Here is a 25,971-nt window from a genome sequence, read left to right as displayed (position 1 = left end):
ACTCAAAGAAAAGTAACTTGGGCAAAAGTGGCTTGGAAAGAGGTGATTACTGAATCATGTAGCTGAATCCCAGAGAAGCTTGTGTTGCTGCTGGCTTTGTGGTAATTGAATTCAAGAACTCAAAGCTCTCTTTTATATATTCTTCTCCCTTAACATAAGCTTTATTCTCTTCTACTACTATAAGACTTTGCTCATTTGGCAGAGGAAATAGGACCATGGGCAGCTTGGGACTTAAATTGGCAAGCCTTGCTACCTAAAGAGAGGGAAGGGCACACTTCCCTCCACCTCTAATTAGGAAGCCCCTGTGAGGGTACTTTGATAGGTTCCTGTTGGTTTTATGACCATCTCTGGACAAATCTATTGCCAGAAGGTAGGATATTATATATGATAGGTCTCACTTCAGTCATGTGCTCACTCTATGACCAATATGCTGAGTACTGAGATAGTAAATGTCCCCATGCCTTGGGACCACATATTGGCTTGTATGTGGAGAAGAGGTCCTACCTCAGAAGAAAGGATGGATGCAAACCAAAACACTAGATGTTTCCAATGCCTGGAACCTACAAAAGATAAACAATTGATGAAATAATAGTTTACTAAATTATGAATCAGTGACATATAATTCAATGTAAAGGGTGAACCAAAGAATTCTAGCATTTAAATGGGCACCATCTCCACATTTCCAAAGATCTGTCATGTGTGACTCCATAACTGCGTGAAATCAACTTTGTATTAATTTTGTACATCAAAATAAGGTCCAGCATTAATATACCTATTTTTCAAATACCAATGAACAAATCTTTATCAAAGGTATAACTGAAGGGGTAAAAATTATTTTAAGTGTATAATTTTCATGTAGTTTATATATTACTGTGAAATTAAATTGTAATCCTATTTGTTTTATTTTAAAGTTATGTAATATCTTAATTTTAAGAACTATCTTGTTTTAGCTCTTTTCACAACTGTTTCCAGAACATACTGAAAGAACAAAAGCAGTGTGAGTGGCAGCAAAGGTTAAGAACTACTGATTTATAGCATCTTACATTTCTTTCCATGTCTCTTAATAATTCCTTCTAAAATCTTTTGGACTCTTGTGCTAATTTTTTTCTAATTTATTATAAAACATAAGCATGGTGACTATAGTTAATAATACTGTATGGGATACTTGAAATATTGCACATTTGAAAGTTGCTAAGAGAGTAGATCTTAAAAGTACTTATCACAAGAAAAAGAAATTTTAACTATGTATAGGGATGGTTGTTAATTAAACTTATTATGGTGACTGTTTTGCAATATATACAAATATCGAATCATTAGGTTGTATACCCAGAACTAATTGAATGTTAAGCGTCAATTACATATCAGTAAAAAAAATCATAATGGTTATTATCATGACATTCAAATCAAGAGGGAACATGGAGAAATTTTAGTTTAGTATGACAAATAAAATATAATTCCCAGTCCACAGAGGAGTTCAGCAGCCAAGGAGACCAGGATAGGTGAAAAGATATACAAGAGGCACCTAAAAAATGCACAGGTGTTCAGAGGAAAAAGAGAACAGCTCAACATTTGGATTCTAGAAAACATTTGGAGCTGTTAGAGACTGGAGATAAGGCTGGAAAACTTCACAGCGGAAGTGAGTCTTCAGTAGACTTTAAGAGAATTTGAGATGCAGTATTTAAGAGAGTGCATGGTTAGCCACACACTAGGAAGAGAAGAGATGAAGATGCAGAGCTGCTTTAATGGAGCACAGTTTTCTGCAGCTCCAGAGAGAGGCTCAAAATTCTCATGTTTGACTAATTATTATAAAAACTCTATGCAATCAATGGGTAATCAAAGGATCAAGAGAACTAGAGTCGCTCTGGACTAATTAAAATAGGTTCTTATTTGTGTGTCAGATGCCTTTCACACTCCTTGTGAAAATTGCCAGTGTACTCGAAGTGTTGAGAGAGAGAAGAGAAAGAAGAAAGAGAGTGCTAATCCCAGTAGGATCATAAATCATGAAACACTAAATTAATCAAAGTATTCACTCAGAATCTTTATTATTCCAGGGTTATACCAACCAGTGTAGGGGAGAATAGAAATTATGGAATTTAGTTATTCAATAGGTATTCACTGAACTCTTGAAATGTATGGAATACGATGCTAAGGGTTGTGTGTAGGGTCTATACAGGGGACAATGGGAGATGAGACAGAAAGACTGGTGGAGGCCAGACCAGGGAACCTTAAATGCCAGGTAAGAGACTGGAGAACCATGGAGTATTTTTTAGCAAATAAGTAACATGATCAAAATTGTGTTTTGGGGAAATTATCTTGCTGCAAAATTAAAGAACTGGTCATAAAATGAAGTAATGAAGCCAGGGAAATTGACCCAGAGGCTATTATAACATCATAGCGATAATGAAGACTGGAACAAAATGGTGAGAGCAGAAATGTAACAGAAGGGATGGATAGAAGAAAAATGACCTGTGTCATTCTCCCAATCCACTCCTACAGGTGGAAATACAAGGTTCGAATATATTAAATAAAACAAAATAATCAAGGTCATAATCAAGTGTTACATCGTGCAGTGCAAAATAAGTTCTGCTGTTCAGACGGAGGTCACTGGAAGCATGGAGTAGCATCAATAAAACTCAGAAATGTGAGGTGTGCGTGTGTTCCGGAATAGGGGAAGAACATATGAGTGGACTCAGATGCAGAATGAGCATGATCCAAGTATGGCTCAAACAAGCGCATCACAGGAGAGGACACAGTCTGCAGAGAGGAAAGTGAGGCTGTTTAACAGAGACAAGGGGTGTCCAGTGGAACCCTTATTTAGAGGTGTGCTGTATGGCAAAAAGAGCTTGGAGGACACAGCAAACTTTTGTAGGAAACCAGGTATTAATTGATGCCAGTGGAAATAGAGGAGACACAAATACGAAAGAACAAAATTTCACTGGAAATTCAAAAGGATTTGGAGACTAAATATAAGGGATGAGAGGCACGTATAAATCCAAGAGGATAGTGAGCGAGATTTTTAGACTGAGTGGTTGGGTCCATCTTACACTTTAATTAGTTGTTGCTTGTTACCCACTGGTAAGATAGTAAAGAACAATTTGCCCAGTGTGACACTGAAGGAAAAGGAAGCATCAATTTATATTCATGTATTTCTCAACCTTTTGACACATAAAATAGTGTATTCATACAGCACACTAGGGTAAAGTAAAAGAAAATTAAAGGCAGCTATATAAAACTTGGTGGGAAAAATTAATTATATTTTTACAGTATGTAAGCATGAAGACAAATCAAATGAGAAACTCGAGCCTACTGTCATAAATATGATTTTGTACAGGGAATGGCTATATACAATTAAAAATTTTGATCTCTCTAACTTTGTGATAACTACCATTGAAAAAACTCTTTGTATAGTAGCTAATAAAAATCTAAAATCATTGCTTTACAATCATTGAAAATAGAACAACCCTTGAAATGACACTGAAAGAATCCAACAGCTATGCTTTTGTTGACCAAAGTCATGTTTAAATTTCTTGTGATAACTGCATGTTTTCAAATCCAGTTAAAATTTTTATATCAAATGTCTCAAAACAAAAATTTTGCTCTTATTTCCAAAATGTGCCTGTGTTTTTAGGGCATTCGCACCCCCATAAAAGAGACATTGGTCACCATGGGCAAAATTAACAGATACAAGACAGAGAGGTATTAGTCACTGCTTTTATTTTATTTTTATTTTTTAAAGATTTTATTTATTTCAGAGAGAGAGAGAGAGAGCAAGCACGCAAGCATGAGCAGGGGCAGGGACAGAGGGAGAAGCAGTCTCCCACTGAGCAGAGAGCTCGATCCCGGGACCCTGAGATCATGACCTGAGCAGAAGTCAGACGCTTAACCGACGGAGCCACCCAGGTGCCCCGTAGTCACTGCTTTTATCTGTACCCACAAGGAAGCTGCTGGGTCTCTCCACTCTGTCACCAACCCCAACAGACCTGGGGTTGTGCCCAGTGCCACTTGGGCAGTAACATGCTCTGCGGCTGATTGTCTGGGGGCTATGTCCAGTGGGTTTCCAGGTGGTGGGGCTCCTTCCTGGCTCTGTTCAGTGAACTGGGGTGGAGCAGCTGTTTCTGATGCTCCTCCTCTGTTCCTTTGGCTCGCAGCCCTTTGGGCTTGCTGTCATATGATGCTCTACCCAAAGCAGAATGCTTGCAAACAGAAGCAACCAGCACTGAAGTTCCCGCACAGACCCTGCCACACCCCTGAACAGGTAAATATTTTGTGGGGCAACTGTAACCCATTCTCAACACAATACATATCAATGTACACCCACAGCAAAGCTCAGCAATGCAACTTTTTGTTTGGTTCCTTCTGTCACTGTATGGGATTTCTTAGGATAGCCACTACTCTCAGAGCAAAGGCATGTTCCTGTGGAATGGGGCTCACTAGAACTGTGTAAGCCACCTTTTACTGTGCCCTCATGGGAAATCACAGGGGACCATAGTGGGCAAAAGTCACTGATAGTAGGAAAATGTAAAACTCAATTAAAAAGTCTCTCCTGACAGAGAATACTGTTAGGTGTCAGATTTTTTTTAAAAGGTCTTAAGTTAATCCTTTAGTGAATAAGTGTCTTTGTATTCATTAGGGATTTTTGGTTGCAGCCACAGAAGTAGACTCTGGCTAACTTTATGGGAGAAAGGGAGAGGGGAAGAAGGAGAGAGAGACAGAGACACAGAGAGACAGAGACAAGAATTTATTTGAAAGGATATGGGAATTTGCAAAGGAACAAAAGAAAAAAGAAAACCAGACTTCTAAAAGGAAAGGAACAGGTCAGTTCTGAGAATTGAAAGACCAACATTAATTGCTGTTCTCTCTGCACCTGCCATGGATCAATACCAAGAGTTTTCCATCTCCGTATCACTCCCTTCAAAATTCAAATTCCTGAGGAATTGATTGCATTCGTTTTTACTTGGGTCCCCATCCCTACTGCCCCAGTTGGCCTAGAGAGGACTGAACACCTTCACTATAGCTTTGAAGGCAAGAGTAGACAGTTCATCATGAGAATTCAAGACACTGTCACAAAAAGGAACAATGGATCTTGGACCAACAAAAACAACAGATGTTCATTTTACCATTCTAACTCCATTTTTAGGTGAAGAAACTGAGTCCCTGAGGTAAAATGTTCTCCTCAGTCCATGATGAGGCCAGAATTAGAACATCACTTTCCCATCTGCCAGGACTTTCCTCATTTTACTACTTTTTCTCCTTCACACATTCAGTCCTTTTAAACCTCTCTCTTTTAGGAAAATGAAATAAAATCTTACATTGCCTCCCCAAACTGCTTTGAAGTGGGCTGATGTCTGAGAAATACATTACTAAATTAAATACACCTTTTTTCAACCTTAAAGATAAATGCCAGACAAATATCCCAAGGATACATGGTTACCAGAAAACTGTTTGTATTTGGAAGAGTTTGTATTTGGCTGTGAGCACCCAAAACCAACACATAGGAAAACGACTTCTTTCTTATCTCAGGAGTCTGACAGTTTTAATGATCATGTCAAATGCATTTTCAGTCATATTTTTTCCAGGTTATTTGTGCTATGAAGTACTCTGTCTTGGGAAATGTCAGAGTGCTGTGCTTTCAGTAGGTGCCATTTTTCATTTGAATGCACTGGAACAGGATTTCCACTGAAAAATATTCAAGTTCTGTGAGGCACATTAAATTGTTTTTAATGCCGCTATTATTATGAGAAGCTGCAACCAGCAAACCTGAAGCAACATTCAACATATAAGTTCTGCCCTTGGCGCAAACACGGACATACATGGTGAGTGTGGGGTGGAGCATTTTTAGTTCAGGAATGTCCTCTAGTAGCCTCAGTGCTGGAAGTGGCTCAGAGGTCAACTCTTCCTGAAGCCTTCCTTGGCCACCACACTTGAGAAGTTTCTCCATAGTAATTACAACTGCATTCTAATTGTTTCCTTAGTAGCATACATCACAAGAGGTAATTATATGTTTGTTATGAGAGGCAGTGTGTGTAGTAACCCCTAAGATCATAGAGCTTGGAGGGGCGCCTGGATGGTTCAGTTGGTTGGGTATCCAACTCTTGATCTCAGCTCTGGTCTTGATCTCAGGGTCATGAGTTCAAACCCTGTGTTGGGCTCCACACTGGACATGGAGCTTGCAAAAAAAAAAAAAAAAATCACAGAGCTTGGAGTAATCTACTGGGTTCAAAATCTCAGCTAATTGCAGTTGTTGCCCTTGCGTACAATAATTAACCTTTCTGAGTCCCAGGTCCTGTAACCGAAAAATGTGACACAGTGCTATGCAGTTCTTAAAGATGTTGTAAGATTTAAATGAACTTAACTGGTGCAAAGCATTTCTAAAAGTGACTCATCTGTAGTGGGTTTCGTGTAAGTGCTTTCTATTGTTATGATTAATTTATTGTCCTGCGTCTCTCCCCTTCCACCTGCATTAGACTCTGATTTCTGTGAGGGCAGGAACCATATCTCTTATTTTATCCAATGGGTATCCAGTAAGAAAAGTGCCTCCCACATATTAGGGGGGTCAATCAATATTTGTAGGTTGAAAGGATGGATAGATGAATGGATGGACCAATCTGATAATGTCCCAAGTGCTTTCACATATATTGTCACATTCGAGCTCCCAAGTAGGGCTGTCATATGGCACCAATACATCTCTCATTTTATGTATTAAGAAACTGAAATGTTGGGGCACCTGGGTGGCTCAATCGGTTAAGTGTCTGCTTTGGCTCAGGTCATGATACCAGGGTCCTGGAATCCAGCCCACTTGAGGCTCCCTGCTTAGCAGGAAGTCTGCTTCTCCCTCTCCCTCTGCTCGTCCACCACCTTAATCGTGCTCTCTCTCTCTCAAATAAATAAATAAAATCTTAAAAAAAAAAAAAAAAGAAAGAGACTGAAATGTGGAGTAACTTGCTTGAAAGCAGATTTCAAATATAAATCCTGGGCTTGAGCTCTGGTCTCTGACTCCAAATTTCATTCTCTTCTGGTTCAATCTTTCATTTCTTCTTAATGTTTTCCACCTCTGAATCCCATCTACAAGATTATTCTATAGAAGAGGGAAATAATTTGCCCTGTTCATTGAATTGTTTTGAACATCAAAAGTTAAAGTAGGTAAAATACATCACACTGTTACCCCAATGTAAAATTATTATTGTGTTTAGTATTTGGGGGATTGCATAATGTAGCTGGATTGTTTTGTGAAATGACTTTAGAAGGGAAAGAAAATATTTTAAAAGAGGTGGAAGAGAAGAAAAGAGACTCTGGTAAAGGGAGGGATAAAGGATTTACAATAGGAATTGGCTTTGAATTTGAAGCATTTCCTGATCCCAGACCATGTGGTCAGGTCACGCTGGTCAGGCCACCTAGAGAGAAAAGGAAAGTACCTTTCTAACGTTTCAATAATTTCTTGAATTATTGAGGTGTGGTCAGTATGCATCTCTGACATTTTATCGCAGGTTTTCAGCTCTTGCCTAATGACATTAGGGAGCTACAGTTTTAGCCTTCTGTTTCACCTCCCCTTCATATAGAAAAACTGAGTTTCTTGGATGATAAATTCAGAAATCTTATTTTTTACTGCTACCGCAACAGAATCACAAATTCTGTTAAGCTACTAAGAGAGTTGAAAAAAGGAAACACCCACAAAAGAACTTTGGTAGTAATGAGAAGTATAATTGCCGATTAATAGCATGATGATTGATAAACAGAATCGACTAATAATTATTGAACATTTAGTATGTGGAAGAAACTACGTTACATGGTTTTATATGCATTGCTTATTTCTTTCTACCCATATCTCCACCTACCTCCATCATTTAATTTAATTGATTCATTCATTTCTTTGACAAATATTTACTGAACGCCTATATGCCAGGCACAATTTCAGTTACTAGGTAAGACTTACTGACCTTTTAGAGCTTATATTCTAATGGGACATAAAGTCAATAAAAGTCAATGAAAAATTGACCAATAAATACTGGATAAACTATCAGATAGTGACAAATTCTATGAAGAAGAACAAAATAATGTGTAAGGATAAAGAGTAATGGAGGCCTGAGGTGATTAATGCTATTTAGGTGGAGTGAGTGGTCCTGAAGAGTTTAAATTTGGGCAAAGGTATGAGTTAAGGAAGAGGTTAAGCCATACAATGTTGCCAGAAGCGCATTCCCGGAGAAAGAAACAATCAGTGCAAAGTCCCTGAGGCTGTACAAAGCTAGGCTGGGATTTCCAGATCATTAAGGCATAGAGCAATAAATCAGGCAGAGCCCTGGGGTAGGGCTTTAAGGAAGATATGGGGAGGTTGGATTTTCTCCTGAGTGTGATGGAGAGCCTTGGAGGGTTTGGACAGAGGAGTGACACAACTGGATTTACTTTTCAGAAGATCATTCTGGCTCCTCCTGCATAAGAAAAGGTTTGTAGGTTATAGGGCTAGCATGAGTAGAAGCTGGTAGAACAGTCAGGAGGCTGTTGTGCCAGTCCAGGAAAGAGACAGTGGTAGATGTGGAGGGTGAGGGATGGGGGCAAGTAGTCGGCTTTGGAAGGTAACATAGTTCTCTTCTGATTACTTCCACTCTCTGGGTGAAATGAGTTGATGTCATTAGCTAAGAATGACAAGATTTGAAGAAGAAAAAAAAAGTGTGAGTTGGTCCCCAGAGAGTGAGAAAGTGAGCAGACTTTGGAAAAATACTAGGATTGTGGGGTAGTGGGGCCCGTTTGAAATGGTCATCAGTCGAATGTGAGACAATGCCACATGGTTGTGTGTTTTTCTCTACACACCTTCAGTTGCTCTGGCAAGGGCAGAGAATCTGGTTTAATTGGGGCTGGGATTTTGCTTGCTTAGGAGTGGTGCATAGGGAGGTGGAAATGAAGGTTTGTACAGCTGGGCTCTGGAACCCAAGAAAAAGAGGGCATAAGGTTATACTGCCTGTGAAATGTGGACATCGGTGGATCAGATTGTCTCGCTGCTGCCAAAGATCTACTGAAGTGTGCTGTGGACTGAATTTCTGTGTCCCCTCAAAATTCTTAGGCTGAACCCCTAACCCCCAATGTGATGGTATTTGGAGGCAGGGTCATTTGAGAGGTCATTGTTTAGATGAGGTCATGAGGGAATTGGAATTGGAGTCAGATGCTTGAAATGGAGACCTTGAAGAGATTGGGGCACGTGATCATGGAAGTGGGTTATCTTTATTAGTATAATACAGTATGTACTGTGTTTTATATTTGCTGGGTGTTTTTCTCCTTTGTATCACTTGACCCTTCTCGGTTGTCAGAATAATCAAAAAGTTGAGACCAGCCAAGCTCACAGTCAACAAGGTGAAGGACTTATCCTAGATTAAATGTCTGAAGAGGTGCCTCCTATTACAGTTAAGACTGTGATGTTGGCTTTGTTCTGGAGGTGTGATGATGCGGTTAGAACATGCCCTGGCTTTTGGGCTCAGTAAGAAAGCCCACCACACATCTGCCTCCCTTGATGCAGGGAACCCTCACCATTCCCAGGCAGGTGATGGTGTTTATCAGCAGGAAGGTGTTGTAGGGACCCAGGGAGTCTCCTAGGGGCCTTCATTCCTGGAGAGCCGCCAGCTCTCAATAAGTTCCCACCACGGCCTACTTTTCAGAATGGGATCCAAGTTTCAATTTCATGCAGGTAGAGATCGGTGTGCATGCGGTGGGTCAGTGCGCAGGAGCTGGGCTTCTGCTCTCCAGCAATCCTTAAGTAAGCGCCTGGAGCGGCCCAGGAGACTTTCCAGGGGGGCGTGGGTGTCTTAGCTCCTCAGCCTCCCTGCTGCAATATCCAGGGGTGCGTCCCCCCTTTTCCGATTCTTGACGTCAAGCTCTGACAGCGCGGAGCCGGGCAAGGGCGGTGGAGAGCGGAGGGAGGGTGGCAGGGAGGGGAAGCCATTGCAGCAACAGCTTGTAGGAGGGAGCTGGACGTCTCTCGGTGGAGCAAAACCCGGAGCGGGGGCCAGAGGAGGGGGAGGAAGGGGACCTGCCCGTTTAGGGAGCCGCCAGGTTGCTGCAAAGAGGGGCGGGGAGAGGCGGGGGCGCTGCATGCAACGCGCTGGCTCCAGCGGCGCCCGCGGGGAATGTGACATCAGCGGCGCCGGGCGCTTGCGGCTGGAGAAGGCAGCTCGCCTCGGCTGCGCGGTGTACACCTCGCCCGGGGGAGGACGCGGACTAGGGCAGGCGGCCGGGATGTCGGCGAAGGAGAGGCCAAAGGGCAAAGTGATCAAGGACAGCGTGACCCTCCTGCCCTGCTTTTATTTCGTGGAGGTGAGTTGGTCCAGCTCCTTGGCATAATGCAGATCTTGCGAGCAGCTCCGGAGCGAATTCGGGTCTTGGACGGTGCTGGAGGCGCGGAGACTGTGCCGGGGCGCGCGCCGCTGCCCTAAATGCCCGACCCTCCCCCTTCCCCTAGGTTTCTCCGGAGCTCCCCCGAGTGTGCCTGTGAGTGTCTGCCAGCCAGGGGTGATTATCACTGGTGGTGTCGCTGCTGGGTGGCCTGCAGGGAAGAGATACCTGTGTGAGTGAGTGTGGGGCTAGTTCCCTGGCCCTCCTGTTCTGCCGGTGTGCACAGCGTGCGTGGCCCACGGGGGCCATGATGCCAATATTTCGGGATTTGTGTTTTCAGTCCGCGAGTACGTATCTAGAACTCTGTGAGCTTTTGGTAAGAATTCAACTGCATACAGCCATGCTCAGGACGTATGAGGTCTGGGGATGTTTATAGAGCACTAGAATTACTGACTGCTTTATTCACACACACACACACACACACACACACACACACACAAACGTTCCCCTATTATAATTACTATGGTGCTCACATCTGCTTCTAAAATTGGATCTGCATCTCTAGGCATCAATCTATTGGCCCTTTTCCATGGCTAACAAAAATTATACATACCTGGGTACATATATGTATGTGTATACGGATGTATATATGTATGTATAACATTTTAAAAATATGTGACACAATCTGCTTTTGCATGATTTCTGCATGTACATTTATTTTGTGCTGAGCAGCATTAAGGATAAGCAATTAACACGCAGATGCAATCATAATGAACCTCTAACTTACCAAAATGCAGTATTTAAGAAAGGAACAATTTATGGGAGGGTCATAAAGATTGACAGGTACAGTGATTCCATGCACCGTAGTCCATTGCATTAGGAAGACATTTTTTTGGGCAAGAGGTTTATTAAGTCAGAGGTAGAAAAGAGATACAATGGATAGGGTTAGAGAAATTAAATGGTTTTGGTCATAAAATTACGTTCTGTAATTAAAACCTGGATTGCAATAGAGAATATTAGAGTGTTGCTGAATTATAAATATCTTTCACTGGCTGTCTTTTCAGCCAAATATGGAGGTTTAGCACTTCCAAGTACAGATAGTAGAGTCTGTATTTGATGAGGGTGAGGCTTATCTATATTGAGGGATAGCCATTGCCTTGAAACTTGGGGGAAGGGACATTGTCAGACGGTTCTTGTAGAGGACAGTATATTTGCAAATTTCTCTTAGGTGTCCCAAATTCTAAAAATGGTTTCAGTTTTAAGAAGGATGTATGTGACTTGCATAAGTCTCAGAAAAATGATGGGTGACTCCTTCATCCATGACCCATAGGAAAAGAAGGAAAAGGAAAAAAAAAGAGGTATCCTGTTTATTTAAAGTAATTAATTGATTCATTTATTTTTGCCCTTTCTCTTTCACAAGGGATTTTGAGGTCATGGTTTAGATAATTTTGTTGAAAGATTATAATAGTTTCTCCAGAAAAAATGTGGACAGCAGAAGATTCCATGATGAAAAGGGAAAATAAATAGAAAGAAAATGGGATACCTGACTTTAAGCTAAATCATGTCAGGTCACTTGTCGCGTTGCTAAGCCACTGTGGTTTTATACTAAAGCACTTTCATCCATGTCCGGACCCCTTATGTGTTCTAGGAGAAATCCATTCATTTCTGGGTTCCACCTCCAGGATGGAGCACACCTGAGGTCAGCTAGAAGCTGACCACATATGGATTGCAGCTGTATGGCTTCAAGGAAAACACTTTTATGAAAGAGGATGCAAACCAGAGAATTAAGGATATGCCTTTAAAGAGTCTATGTGTGCACTTTGGAAGTACCTTTCACAGCGGTACATACATATCACTTAATCTAAAATTTTATAAGCAAAAATGCCTCATAAATGCATTTGAAATGTGTCTCTAGGACCAAACATCTCACAAATGTCTCTTCTTTTCCATGAGTGGAAACAGCCCCAAATCATTGCATTCCCTTTGACCCATTCAAATAACCCTCTACAAATTCCTTAGCAGGGCAAGCTATAGAATAATTACTTGAAGACTATGCATGGAGTTTGAATGAGCATTAATGACATTATATCCTGGGGGTAACAGATTTCAAAGTGAGAGCCACAAAAAGTGGATTACAAATTATGTCCCTGAAACTTCAATGCATGATGAACCACTAAAGAACCTCTAGAAAATTGGAGAAGACATTAGTACACCAATTATGTAAGGGGTTGAAAGGATGCACTACCAAGCTTCTTTGGAATGACTCATTTTGAAACCAGTGAGAATGAGTTTTGTATCTCCTTTGGAGGATGAATAAATAGCAGGAATTAACATGTCAGTAAAATGCTTTAGAAAAATGACACTTTGTTTTACACATAGTTTCCTAAGACCTTAGTAATTAAAATGGAAAAGTGAAACATGAGCGAATCTTCCATCACAGACCAGCCCAAAGCATGTATCTCAAGCCTTTCTCTGTTACCTCAGACAATAACTTAAGCCCCCCCTCCTCCCCAATTTCTAGAGGTGGTTCGGGTTCCAGAGCATTCCTGAAATGGACCTATTTTAATGGACAGGAAAAGAGAGAGTAACCAACGGAGTGCTATTTACAGTTTGTACAGTAATAATGACAACCATTTATGAAGCACTTAATAGATACTAGGAATAAAGCTAAATGCTTTACCTGCACCATCTCATCCAGTTTTCAAAGGTTCTCATTAAGAAAAACGCCATTATCATCTATGTTTCAGAGAAGAAGAAACAGAAACTCATGGAAATTGAACAACTTGCCTGGGGTTTACAAAGCCAGGTCAGAGGTAGAGCTGGGTATTGATTCAGAGCATGTGCTCCTAACCACTGCACCAACTGTCTCTCCCCACACACTGAAAGAATATTCACAGGGGCAAAGTTACTGCCTGTGGTCTCCCACTGGTAAACATAGGAATATATAGTTTCAAATAAAGGCACATCGACAAAGATGACAGTTTTTTCCATAGTTTTCTTCCTCAGCTAAGCTCCTCCTCCACAGGGACCCTCAAGACACAAAGGTTGGTGGACAGTGTCCACTCCCCATACTCATTCACTAGTTAGCTGCTAGGGTCCCCTCAACAAGTCCCCATGACCAGGTATAGAGAAAGAGTGGAGACCCTGGCAGTCCAGGTGCCCAATGTCAGAGGGTGGAGATTACATCCTTGTGGGCACTGGGTTAAGTGGTTCAGCCCCTAAAATCAAGTATTCTTGTCCCAATTCACCACCAAACTCAATGTTAAGCAAACACTAAATTAATGGATAGAATTCATTTCTCTTACATCTTTGGTTTATGCTGCCAGCTGTCTGCTGACGAAGGGGTTATGCTTGACAGTAACTAAATATATTAATATTACATGGTGATTTGAAAAGCACATGATGATTTCCAGCGGGGTACCTCGCTTTATGAACAAGTTTGTTAATTTGGTTTTGCATTGTTCAACTTGAAAGAAACTCTCAAACAAGCATATCCAAGGCCTTATCAGGTTGAACAGAAAAGCAGGTTAAAAAGGAATGTTCCATTGAAGAAAAGGTTTCGTTTGCCTTTAAAAGTTCCAAAGCACTCTCCGACTGATGGTTGTGTCACTTGGTGGCGATTGCAGCTGGCAGCACACCTAGAATTAGTAAAAGGTCCTTCAAGCTTAATCATCCAACATTACGTGTGATAAGGCTGATTGTCTGGGTGCCGAATGCATTTCTTTTATACAAGTCATCATAATGGTTGTGCTTAGACTCACCATTTTGTTCTCATCAGTCATCCTATTCAAAGATATGAGTTCACATCAATTCAGTAGATAATATAAACAAATGACAAATACCTTTTAAGCCAAAAAGGTATATATTCTTAATAAATAAATGGGAAAGAGCTTTTTTTCATTTAAATGTTCTGTTTTGTGACTTACACTTTTATTACTAATCTGATGTTCTTTTTAGGGAGGCCGAAGAGCTGTGTTTGACCAATATGCCAGGATATTTTTATAGGATCACAGAGACAGATCGTTTGAAATTCTTGTTTTTCTACACACACACACACACCTGTACACATAGGCAGGCACAAACCCAGGTCGAGTGAGACTATCATCTCTCTCCATTAAGCATCAAATAACAGTATCTGAAGCATTCCAGATTCAGAATATTTTAAACACAACGAACTTGAAATTATACAAAGTTTTCACCAGTTTGAATGTTGTACTTAACAATGGCTATGTTTCAGGATTTTCTTAAGGCAGGTTAATTACTGTAGGGTTGGTAACCAGACAGTATGTTCGAGAATAAAAGCCCTTGTTTCTCGGTTGCTGTCCTACCTGGAGAATTTCCAAAAGCCTTTATTTGAGCACAGATACCCTGGTTAGGTCAGTCTGAATGCCACGCCCAGACATTCTGGTGTCCTGATAAAACGTTAATCTGAATTTTGTTTTCTTCCCACTGGAAAGTGTCCACAGATTCTTAATTGTGGCAAACCTTAATTCACACAATTTCTGTTCTAGCTCATGATCTGTGTGAAAATTATATAACTCACTTGATCTTCTCACTGGGAAATATAGCTAGCTTATTTCCTTCTACATAAACTTTGGCATCAGTAAGAAGTACAAAATCACATTTCTGCATTGCACATACCAAAATAGTACCTGAAGGCTTTTCCCTTTTCTGGATGGCATGGTGAAATAGTCTGCTCAAAGTAGTCCCGCAAACCTGCCAACAGAGATGAGCTGACAAATTTTCCTCCTCTTTTAGAGTCACAGTGCACAAAGTCCTCTGATGAAAAACCAGAAGGAAATAAAGAATAGGTTCCTAAATTTTAGAGAGACTAAATGAGGACATTTCCACAAATACCAAGTATTGGTAAATGTGCAGAACCTGCAACTAGGGAATTCTGTGCTGTTCTATGCACCATCACCATCCAACTGTGTGTCCATGGCCAAGTCACTCATAATGTTCTGTGGTCTACTTTTCTCTAACAGAAAAAAAAAAAAACCACAACCCCAAAACATTTGGCTTCTACCAAACTCAGAGGAGATTAACAATAACAACAATAATAATAAATAGAGAAGGAACAATTTCAGTTCTCCTTTATGTGACAGACCCTATTCATACATTATCTTTAATCCTGAGAACTACCCTAGAACTAGTATTAATATTGTGATGAGGTAGTACCAAGAAAAGATTACTATCCTTTTGGATATTTTAAATCAGCAAACTGGAGCTCAGAGAGCTAAATGTTTGTGCGGACACACGGCAATGAAGTGAAGCAGCCAGGATCCGAGTGCTGGTGCATCTCACTCTCGCATTGCCATCACACTGCTCCCCATCACTCATGCTCTACTAAATGTAACCAAGCAGTGTGACGGGGATACCCACCTCTACCATGCTCAGGCTAGCTTCATGGTGTCTGAAGGCAGGTCCTTGAAAGATGTCTGGTCAGGGCTCCTTCTGAGTTGTGGAATAAAGTTTTTCTCTTTTATTCGTCTACTGAACTTGGCTCCGTTAGTGCCATCTCCTACTCACAGGAAGAGATTTAATCGTGACTCGAAGGTGTAGATGACACGGTATCTGTCCGCCTAAAAAGGCTCTTCCTTTGGGAAGGCACAGGGCACCCGTGAGTCTCCTGTGGAGACCAAAAGAGCAGCTAGAGATGGAGTGAGGAGGAGTTGGAACTGAAATAAAGCTTAGAAAAGGAGAGTATGCAGGTCTGTGGAAGAAAGAATCACAAAGAGACAACAGAAACAGAGAGAGGCCAGGCCATGGGGGGATTAGGAGAAGATGCATGAGAAAATAGAAGGTAGGCATGAAATGCATGTGAGGGAATGGGGTTCCAGTCTGTGAACAAACCATGGAGATTCCTTTAGGCATTTGGCTTGTCTAAGCTCGCTTGCTAAATACAAAGCATCGAAGGCACAATTGTCAGTGTTTCTGTCAGGAATGTATTACAGATATCACGCCCAGAAGATTTCCTACCAGCGTGTGTATACAGCCCAGGCTATTTTTCAGGCAAACTCTGTTTTTAAAAAAAGTGAGGAAATGTTGTATCACAGAATTAAGTCTAATAAAATCATGCACTCCAAGAATGTCTGGTTTGGTTCCTCTATCACAGAGGAAGAAATTGGGCCTTGAAAAGGTTAACTGAGCTACCTAAAGACACACTCTGGTTAATATCAGCTCGGGAATAGAACCTGAGTCTCCCGCCTCCTGTTCTAGTGCTCAGTCCTAATTATTACTATTTCTAGAATTCCTCATATTAGAAAATTTCCCCCTGGATTATAACACTAAAAATACAGGTCATTCTAATTGTACATGTGAGCAAATTGTGCTAGTTGTTTGAAAGTTACATCTCAAGACCTAGGGTGCACATTTCATGACATCTCATTGCGTTAGTCGACATGTTAAAGCAATTGTGAATGGATCTTTTGCTTTTCCAAATTGTTAGGCTCTTTGAAAAGCATGGTTGCTAAAGATTGTAAATTTGGAAGTGATATTTTTCTTTCTCATTGCCTAATTGCCCACCTATAATTTCACAACTGCTTCCTTTGACATGAGGTCTCTGACAGACAGGAAAAGAAAGGAAACATTGAAGGAATAAGAATATAATTTACATCATCAGTAACAAAATAACTGAATTTCTATTATAATGCAATGTAATTTTTCACATACATTGTCTTTTTTGATCCTTTAAATACAACTGAGCAGTAGATACTAACTCTGTTCTACAAATGAAGTAACGAAGACTCAAGGAGGTCCAAGAATATGCCTAAAACCCAAGTAGTACTATACTCCTATGTTGGGCACAAGAAAAAAAAGAAAGAAGTTTGTATTTAGACTGTGAAATGTCTGTCTATTTATGAGCATCTTAGCTTCTATGGTTTCCTCTAGAACTAATTAGCTGAGAAATGTAATTCCAATAATTTCCTCATGGTCAAGTGGATTTTGGAATATGGAAGCCAAGGACAGAAATGTTAATTTTGACACAATTAATGTGGAGGTGTTTTTCAGTAATTAGACACTGAATCGGTTGCCCTGTAGTTCCATTATTCTTTGGTTGTTTTCAAATCACAGAACATTTATGTTAACTCAACATAAAGGAGGATAATTGCTTCCTTATTTGCTCTAACAAGATGGCTTCTGTATATTTTTCTAGAACTGGCCTTAGACCATTGAGGTATAAATTAAAGAGAGGAAGAAATATAGGTAATTAAAATCAACGTATTTAGAGGAAAAGGTAAATGAGGTATCAGATTGTTTAGCAGACTGTTGTTTGGGAGTGGGAACCATGAAACTATGTGTGAATGTGCTGTTTACAATTTAATGTCCTCACCAAAAACCTGGGCTATGTAATTGCCTTAGTGGTAAAACTGCTATTTTATAAAGTCTTAATCATGATTCAGAAACCAGGCCCATGTGGACAGAGCCCAAAAGAGACCAATCTTATATTAAGTAGTCTCCAAAAAAGGGGTGCTAAAATGAAGTACCCAGGTATAATCTGTTTGTACCTTCATGACAGTTCCTTTATTCATTGAATAAATATTTATTGATTGCTTATTATGTGCCTTTTAGTTAAATTAGTGGAAATGATATGGAACCATTACTGGCGTTCTTCCTAGTCCATAGTAGAGTTTCAATAAATTTTCACTGAATGGATGGAATAAAACAGCACTAATAGGAACATAAATTTGTCCTTAACTTTCTTTTTTTCAGCTAATGGAGACATTTTTATTTATAAAGTAAGTGCTGATGAACGTCCCATCAAATATGTTGCTCTGTCTCATGAATTATTGAACGATGGAAGATTAAATCAATCTCCAAGGTCTATATGAGTCCTCAGTTCTTATACTCATTTTATGATCTAAGGCATACCTATGGAGTTTTTGAGATTTGAGACTTCAAATCGGTGTCATTTAAACAAAGATCTAATTGTTTTAATTTTCATAGATAATACTTTTAGTTACATAAGGCACACATTCAAGCAAACTCTGGGTAACTCACTTTCTCCAAGTCTCAATTTCCACATTTGTAAAAAGGTGCAAAAACTGTGGGCACACTTGTTTTTGTGACTCTTTGATTGTGTACAAATTATATAATGTGGCTAGCAATTTCTAATGGAAACTGAGTGCTTAGTAAATGAGTTTTCTCTTTCCCATTTGCCAACACCCACCCACTCACCCCTCATCTTGTCTAAAGTTAACTTTTTATGTGGCTTCAGACTTTACTAGATTCCCCAGAAAGGAGTTTGTTTTCCTGATTTTCTTTTTTTTGTATCACACATTTTGGTATGTTTTATAATGTGCATATAGTGATAAAGTAATCCGTTTCAATATATAAATACATATAGACTAAAGCTTATTGGACTTTAGTCTATGCTAATTTTTTATTGATAGAAGCACACACCACACACACACACACACACACACACACACACAACACACTCACAAAATGGAAACCGCATTTACTGAACATCTTCTATGTATTAGTGTAACGCTCTACTGCAAGTCTTCACTCCAAGGATGTTGGTAGGCCTATACTCTGTGAGACCCTGCCATTCTTATCTTTTTAGAATTCTGTGGTACCTTATATGAACTCAGTAGCAGCTATCCAGTGCAAATTACATATCTTCTCTTGTTTCATTTCAGCCATCTATGAAATTTAAAAAAAATTATGTTCTACAAGAAAAGATGAATCAAAGGGTAATCTTATCTTTGGGAATAAGTGACCTCACTTAAGCTATTAGAGTGAAATTCATTGGAGTTTTTTTTTTTTTTGAGACAGTTGGATACACCCCAAAGAATTAACAAATTTTTTGCCTCCTGTGTGATGATGTGGAGATGCTTGTATTGTAGCAACTGAGATCTGAGTGATTAAAACACAGCTTCCAACTGTAAAGATTTGGGTTTAGATCATGAGTCTTCTCCATGGGAAAACATAAAAAGATAGGCAATAATCTGTTACAAACTGTATACTAGAAAGAAATGAACTTTTGAAACTTTTCTACTCTGGGTTTCTACTTCCAGTTCAATGTTATACACACATGAAGAAATTTATTCAATGATGCTAGATTCTTTGATATTTAAGTCTCATGCATATATAGGTATTCCATGGACAATATTGGTTCTAGTGACTTTTAGATAATTAGACCAGGAGGTAATTAAGATAATTAATTTTTTTTCATTTTTTTTAAACTCCAACCTCTAGAGCGATAGAAATAACAGGGAGAAGATAATAGGCTCTCATAAATTTGTGTTGCATTAAAGTCACATTGGTCAAGAAATCTGTCAGTTAATGGAGATGGGGAGATAGAGACTGTACTGAGCCTCAGCTTTAGTTGTAGCTTTGGCCTCAGTCTTCTCTGCCTGATTCCAAAGGCTAGTGGTCCTTCTAGTCCAGTTCAGAAACAAGGGAAGAAATCGCTAAGACTTCATCACCCAGATAAGTGTTCCAACATGTCCAAGAAGGGCCAAGTGCAGCACCTCCCAGAAGATGCCTGCTCTCTGGGGCTATAAAATAATTTGACAGACTGTTCATTCCAAAGCTCCCAGCCCACCTGACTCGACAGGCTGTCCCTTCCTCCATCACCAATCTTGCATTTTAAGATTGCAGAGGTCAACACAACAGAGGAGAGGAGAGATGGGTAATAGGAGATGACCGCAAGAAGCACAAATACCTTAGTGAGCTGTGCTTCAGTCTCACATCCTCTCCTGTATTGTTTCTTCATTTTCCAGGCCATATTAAAAACCATAATGAGGACAACAACTTCGAATCTAGACAGAGGCAGTTAAGCATAACAAAGGGGCAGACACTGAGCTTGGGCAGTGAGGCAGGGACCTCCCCTTCTTCAACAGCAAAATAGGGCTGCTTAGCTACACAGACCAGATGATTGGGTTGCCAAAATCAGAGGCTGCTCAAATCTTGGCATATGTGCAGAGGCTAACCAAATCTCTGATGGATGGCTACTTCTTGAAATGGGTAGAGAGGTTGCTTAAAAATGTCATCAGCCACAACACTGCTTAATGGTCCCTCCAGCTCAGAGACATCCATCCTACTGGGCCACCTTCCAAAGATATGTGCATGGCACCAGGTAAAACTCTAATAAGTCTGCCAAAGGGCACGTGCGCACACACACACACACACGCACACACACACACACGATCTCATTTACTCTTTTGACTTTTGGTTCAAACTATTTACTTTCCCAGGTTTTTGTGTTGGTCAAGCAATCCAGCAGTAATTAGATTTATTCATTTAAAACTTGACTAATAAAATGTGCCTCTTTGCTAGATGTACTTGTATGCCACGTTACATTGTATTTGGTGTGTATATTTATTCATCTGACTTTTTGATGCATGTCAAAATGAAACACATGATACAATTATACTTAATTTAATCACAGCCTTAGGATGTTGGAAAGTAAAAGTTATTAATGTCCTGTCCCACGTTAATATTCCACGTTCAGTATTCCTTTCATATTCATTGATGTCTTTCACAGATACATTCGGGTAAATAAAATCCTTAGCAGCCTTGGAAAATCTTTAATCTTGAAGGTGGGCTCATAATATGCATTTAAGTATGCATCTAAGTACGTGGGAGACAAGCTTGAAGGAGAGAGTGGCTCTTGAGACATTGTTAGTTCTTATCTAAAAAATAGATTAAAAATCCCCTTGTTGGATAATTGATAGGTCAAATAAAATATATCAGCCACAAAGTATACACTCAATAAATGTTAAGATTTTAATCAGTTAATTATTACATAATAAAAAATATAAACTTTTATAGTGCTTACAAAGAATAGTTTAATGATAAATTTGGTACCTGAATTTAGTGAACAACTCAAAAATTTTTCAAAAATTGATGTCTCTAATTCAGTAATTTCTGTGTTTATAACATAAAATTATATGTCACTTTAGATCTCAAAATCATAATTTTGGTTTTGTTATTCCATATCTCAAAATTTTAGTAATTTTTAGTTACATTTCATTTCCCTCACATTGCCTGACAATATTTATTTATTTTTCTTTTACTCCTATGTTGTTTCATATTAGGAAATATGTATTGGACCCCAAAGGTACTATGTATTTCCTTTGTAAGACCATTCAGGTGAAAATATATATGGTTTCTCTACATGAATAAAATAATCCGAGTAATGGTGAAAATAATCCAACTAATAGTACAATCCATTTAATCTAAGTATATTAATATTTTAATTTTTTAGAAGATATCAAAAATACATGCATAATACCAATCACAGCAGAAATTGTAGGGAGGCATCCATGGTATATAAAGATAAAATGTACTTTATATTAGTTTACTTTTTCTATTTCTCAATGTCTTTGTGAAGGCAAAGGTCAGAGGTGGAAGTTTTAGCAAAAGGCAGTAAGTACAATGATCACGTACATGAACTCAGGCATTGGGCTTCTTAGAGTTTATAATCTAGCTAACCAGCTGTATAATCTTGCACAAATCCTGTCATATATCTATGCCTCAGTTCTCTCATCTGTGGGGATAATAATAGTACCTAATAATAGTAAGAGGTTTTGCAAAGATTGTATGAGTTCAGAAATGTAAACTACTTTAAATGGCACTTGGAAAATATTAGTAGCATTAAATTGTTGCTTGTATCCATATTTTTAAAAGTCGGGTATGTGTTCTAAGGGAAAAGAAATTACAACTCTAGAAAGACTTAAAAGCAATTACTTTTAACAACTGAGGTATAGGTCCCCAGCCTCAGGTCTTAGTGTCTAATTTGGTTTAAAGAACAAAATGCTTTCCAAGACAATGCACATACCTCATTGTCTAATTATGTAAGAGGAGCAAATCTTCAAAACCTGAGGTTAAAACTGGTGGTTACAAAGCTTACTACCCCAAGCCTAATGCTGGATCAATATTCAGATAATAAAGGACATGTATTATTATTTTAAACTTTTACTGTTTGATCATTGAATGATTCTAATTAATGTTTTTAGAGCTATGAAGATGTAATTTATATTTGGATATAAAGACATAGAACAGAGTTTTCGCATTAAACCTAACATATATATTAAGTCTGGTTGCTCATCCCTATTAACTACCATTGCTATTTGAGGGACTTAGTTTGAGTTTCTTGTGTTCTTCAATGCTTAAAAAAAAATTGTTATTCGAATTCTAGAAATTTACAGTGGGAGCATGTTCTGTGAGAGAAGTAGGCAAGGATCTTTTAACGTGGGTATTTTTCTTTTATCATATTAACCACATGGCAAGAATTGTGTAAAACACTTAACATCTCTGTTAGAGCTATCCATCCATGTATGTATTTATTCAACACTGAAGCTACTGAGTATGTCCTTTGCTATACTAGGCCCTGGGGATAGAGAAGTGAGTAAGACCATTTCTCTGTTCTCAGGGGTCATATCACTGGGTAAAAGAGAAAAGTGAAGGAACTGCCATCCCATATGACAATCTCTATGACAGAGGCATTCCTCGGTCCATCTCTGTGCAGTTAGAGAAAACAATGCAGAGGAAACAACGAGAACAGGAAAGCATCTGGAGCTTTAAAGGTGCCTAATCCCTGGTATTTTATACTAGAAGTTATTTACGAGGGAAAACAAAAGTGAAGATAGGAGCAGAAAACATCCAAGATATAATTAAGCGTTCTTAAGATATTACCAAAAACCATTAAAATTCCGTTGGAGAAACCGCATGGGGAAGAGCTTTAAGACCTTGGACTATCAGATGATCAAGAGTGTGATTTGAAAGTGCCTAGCACTTTTCACTCTTGGTGCCACTGTTGAAACCCCATCGCACACATGGCCATCTCTCGCCTCTGTCCTCACACGGCATTTCCACGGAAGGCTGGGGTTCTTCTTTCCTGAAAAGCACCAGACTAATGCCAGATGGTGGCATGTGCCAGAGCAGCAGCAAGGTGGAGGGAGGCTCATGCTTCTGGGAACTGAACAGATACGGCTCCCCACTCTGGCTTGGTACTTAGAAGCCAGGCATGCTGTTTAACATATCTGGAGCAGGGTCTTTTCCTCAAAATTTATCTTACAGTTCCCATAGAGGTCATGATGCTTACATGAAAACCCAATAAAAGCGCTTTTCTTTTTAGATATGAATTGCTGCTCGATAAATTCTACTTTCTTTTGTTTTTATTTTTGTTTATTTTATTTATTTATTTATTTGACAGAGGCGCCCCATAAATTCTACTTTCAGTAACTGAAAGTTAACTGAGCTGTAGAAAAGATAGGTAGTAGATTTGAGCACAAGAAGCAGTTTTCATGGAGCACCTGGGTGGCTCAGTCGTTAAGCGCCTGCCTTTGGCTTAGGTCATGATCCCCGAGTCTCAGGATCAAGCCCCGCATCGGGCTTTCTGCTCCGGGGGAGCCTGCTTCTCCCTCTGCCTGCTGCTCCCCCTGCTTGTACTCTGTCTGTCAAATAAATAAATTTTTTTTTTTAAAAAAAAGAACCAGTGTTCATGTTTGGGAGCTAAAGAAGTAGAGAAACTGTTTAAGAGTGAAGAAGTTGGTGACTTTTTTTAAATGGCACACATTCCCTGCAACACCCTCTTTCCTTTTGACGATCAGCCTTTGTAACAATGTTGAGGGGAAAGTAGGTTGAGAGCCATGAGCAAAGAAATTGACAGCATGTTTCCTGAACTTAGGCACCTGGGTAGGAATCTGGGTGCTCCCACTCATCAGCTTTGTGACCCCTGGACAATTTATGTAACCAACATCTGCCTCAGTTTTCTCATCTGTAAATTGGGAATACCAGTAGTAGATACTTTATAAGGTGTGGACTGAATGCAGCAATCTGTTAAAGAACTTAACACAGTCTCTGGCACCCACATCCCCAAAACATATGCTATGGGATTGTTAAGAAATTGTTCATGTTTTCTGTTTATTTAATAGTAATGTCCTATTTTCTTTGGTTGAATTCGGTGAACATTTACTGAACACCTAAAACATTCATAGCACTGTGTGAAATACACAGGTCTCAATTTTAAGTACTTAATCTTAAGACTAGGGCTGGTAATATACAAAAAACTACAGTCCCAAGCAAACAGGTCCTACAATAAAATATATATGGAGTACAGGAGTCAGAGTCTTCCGTTCTGAATGAAGAGCATGGAGAAGTTTTCAGGGAGAAAAAATCATGTCATTTTGACCTTTATGAGGACAATTTTTATGGGACACAAATGTGAAAATGTAATGTCAAGCAGAGACCTAGAACATGTCTTTTGAGACGTTAAGTGTAATGGCTGTTTGTGAGTTGGGACAGTGGAAAGTAGGTATGGAACAAAATTAAACAAGAAAGGCAGATTAGGCTATGATATAAAAGGTCATGAGTGTCATTCTAAAAAATTGGCACTTCATTCAGTTATTGGTGGGACACTCTTAAAGAAAACTCAGCCTAGAAGTATTGTGGAGGATGAAATGAATCACGCAGAGGACAGAGGTAGAAGACCTAATACATTATAGAGGGTAGTGACCGTGTAAAAGAAAGGAGTGGAATGTCTCTGAAATCATGCCAGCACATGGAGAATTCTAGAACTACATGGCAATGTAAACAGCCCCCCATTTCACTGAGAACAGATGAGGCCCAGGAAGGTTAAGCGACTTGCCCCAAATTCTAGAAGCTAGTGGAATAAAGGAAGGGAGAAAGTGGCTTCTCCTGGCTCTAAGGCTGACATTGGTCTCCTTCTATCACACTGTCCCGTTTGAATTCGTATCTATGCATGCCATTTAAACCACAGCCAGTTTATTTGTGAAAACTAATTTAGATACCTAGACCTTGAATGGTGTTACAGACTCGTTCTTGACCTTTTCCTTCCCTGAACAACACTACACATGTCAGTGCGTTTTTTATAACCCGTATTTTTGAGATTCATTGTAGTTCATCTAAATATGCTGCAATTAAGATAGTGTTATAAACTATAAAGCCCTATACTATACTATAGTATATATTTTTAGTTATTGTAATTGCCAATATTTTAAGGAAACATTACTAGAAATGTCATTAAATATTGCACTGTAAGAAGTGGAAAATTCTATCATCACTGTGTTGACCTATGACAACCTCCTTTGTGGCACAAGTTTTAGTAAAATTACTTTGATCTGCTAATATTTCTTCCAGTTTCAACTTGATTTCAATATACTGTATTAATGTTCTAAATTTCACATTTTATATGATTTGGGGATACTTTATCAGAATTGGTTCCCAGGCTCCCACTTAAAATTTATTATTCACAAAAAAATAAATTAAATTAAATTAAATTTGTTATTCCCATTTAAAAATGTTTCTTTTCTTGTACATTACCTCTTGCATATGAGTGGTATGGATCTACACAATTACATTCTTTGACTTCTTGTGCCATTATTCGTAGTAAAAGCAAAGTAATTTCTGAAATTTCTTGGGCAAGCGTTCAAAAGCCAGTGTGATGTTGTTTAAATCATCCTGTATCAATCATATGCAGTTTTTCACTAGCAGCCTTGGTCCAGATTGGCATCTTACTCTTTTCTGACAGCTACATTTTGATACCTAAGAGGCATCTCAACTTTCCTATTTCTAGAACAGAACCTTAGATTTTTCCTACTCAAGCTTCTCCCAGCCTTCCCTCTTCCAATAAATGATGTCTCTGACCTGATTGCTCAAGCCTCAGATCCTTGAAATCAGCCT

At 39.3% G+C, this 25,971-nt stretch overlaps 1 protein-coding gene across 2 annotated transcripts in view; it reads left to right on the top strand.

Annotated features, from left to right (window-relative positions):
• The first annotated feature begins 10,074 nt into the window (after positions 1–10,074).
• Positions 10,075–25,971, top strand: part of PLPPR4 (phospholipid phosphatase related 4) — a 41,439-nt gene continuing 25,542 nt past the window's right edge. The window contains exon 1 of one of the 2 annotated variants that reach the window (XM_028102046.2): positions 10,075–10,296. In XM_028102046.2, coding sequence (XP_027957847.1) covers positions 10,075–10,296 — 222 coding nt within the window. The remainder of the gene's footprint in view (positions 10,297–25,971) is intronic. The other variant, XM_028102047.2, reaches the window with a different exon arrangement.

This window comes from Eumetopias jubatus, unplaced genomic scaffold (genome assembly GCF_037043125.1).
Source record: "Eumetopias jubatus isolate StellerSeaLion01/CBP00866 unplaced genomic scaffold, mEumJub1_p1.0 scaffold_4, whole genome shotgun sequence".
In the NCBI taxonomy this organism is placed as follows: Eukaryota; Metazoa; Chordata; class Mammalia; order Carnivora; family Otariidae; genus Eumetopias; species Eumetopias jubatus.
This window is presented reverse-complemented; position numbering and strand designations above follow the sequence as displayed.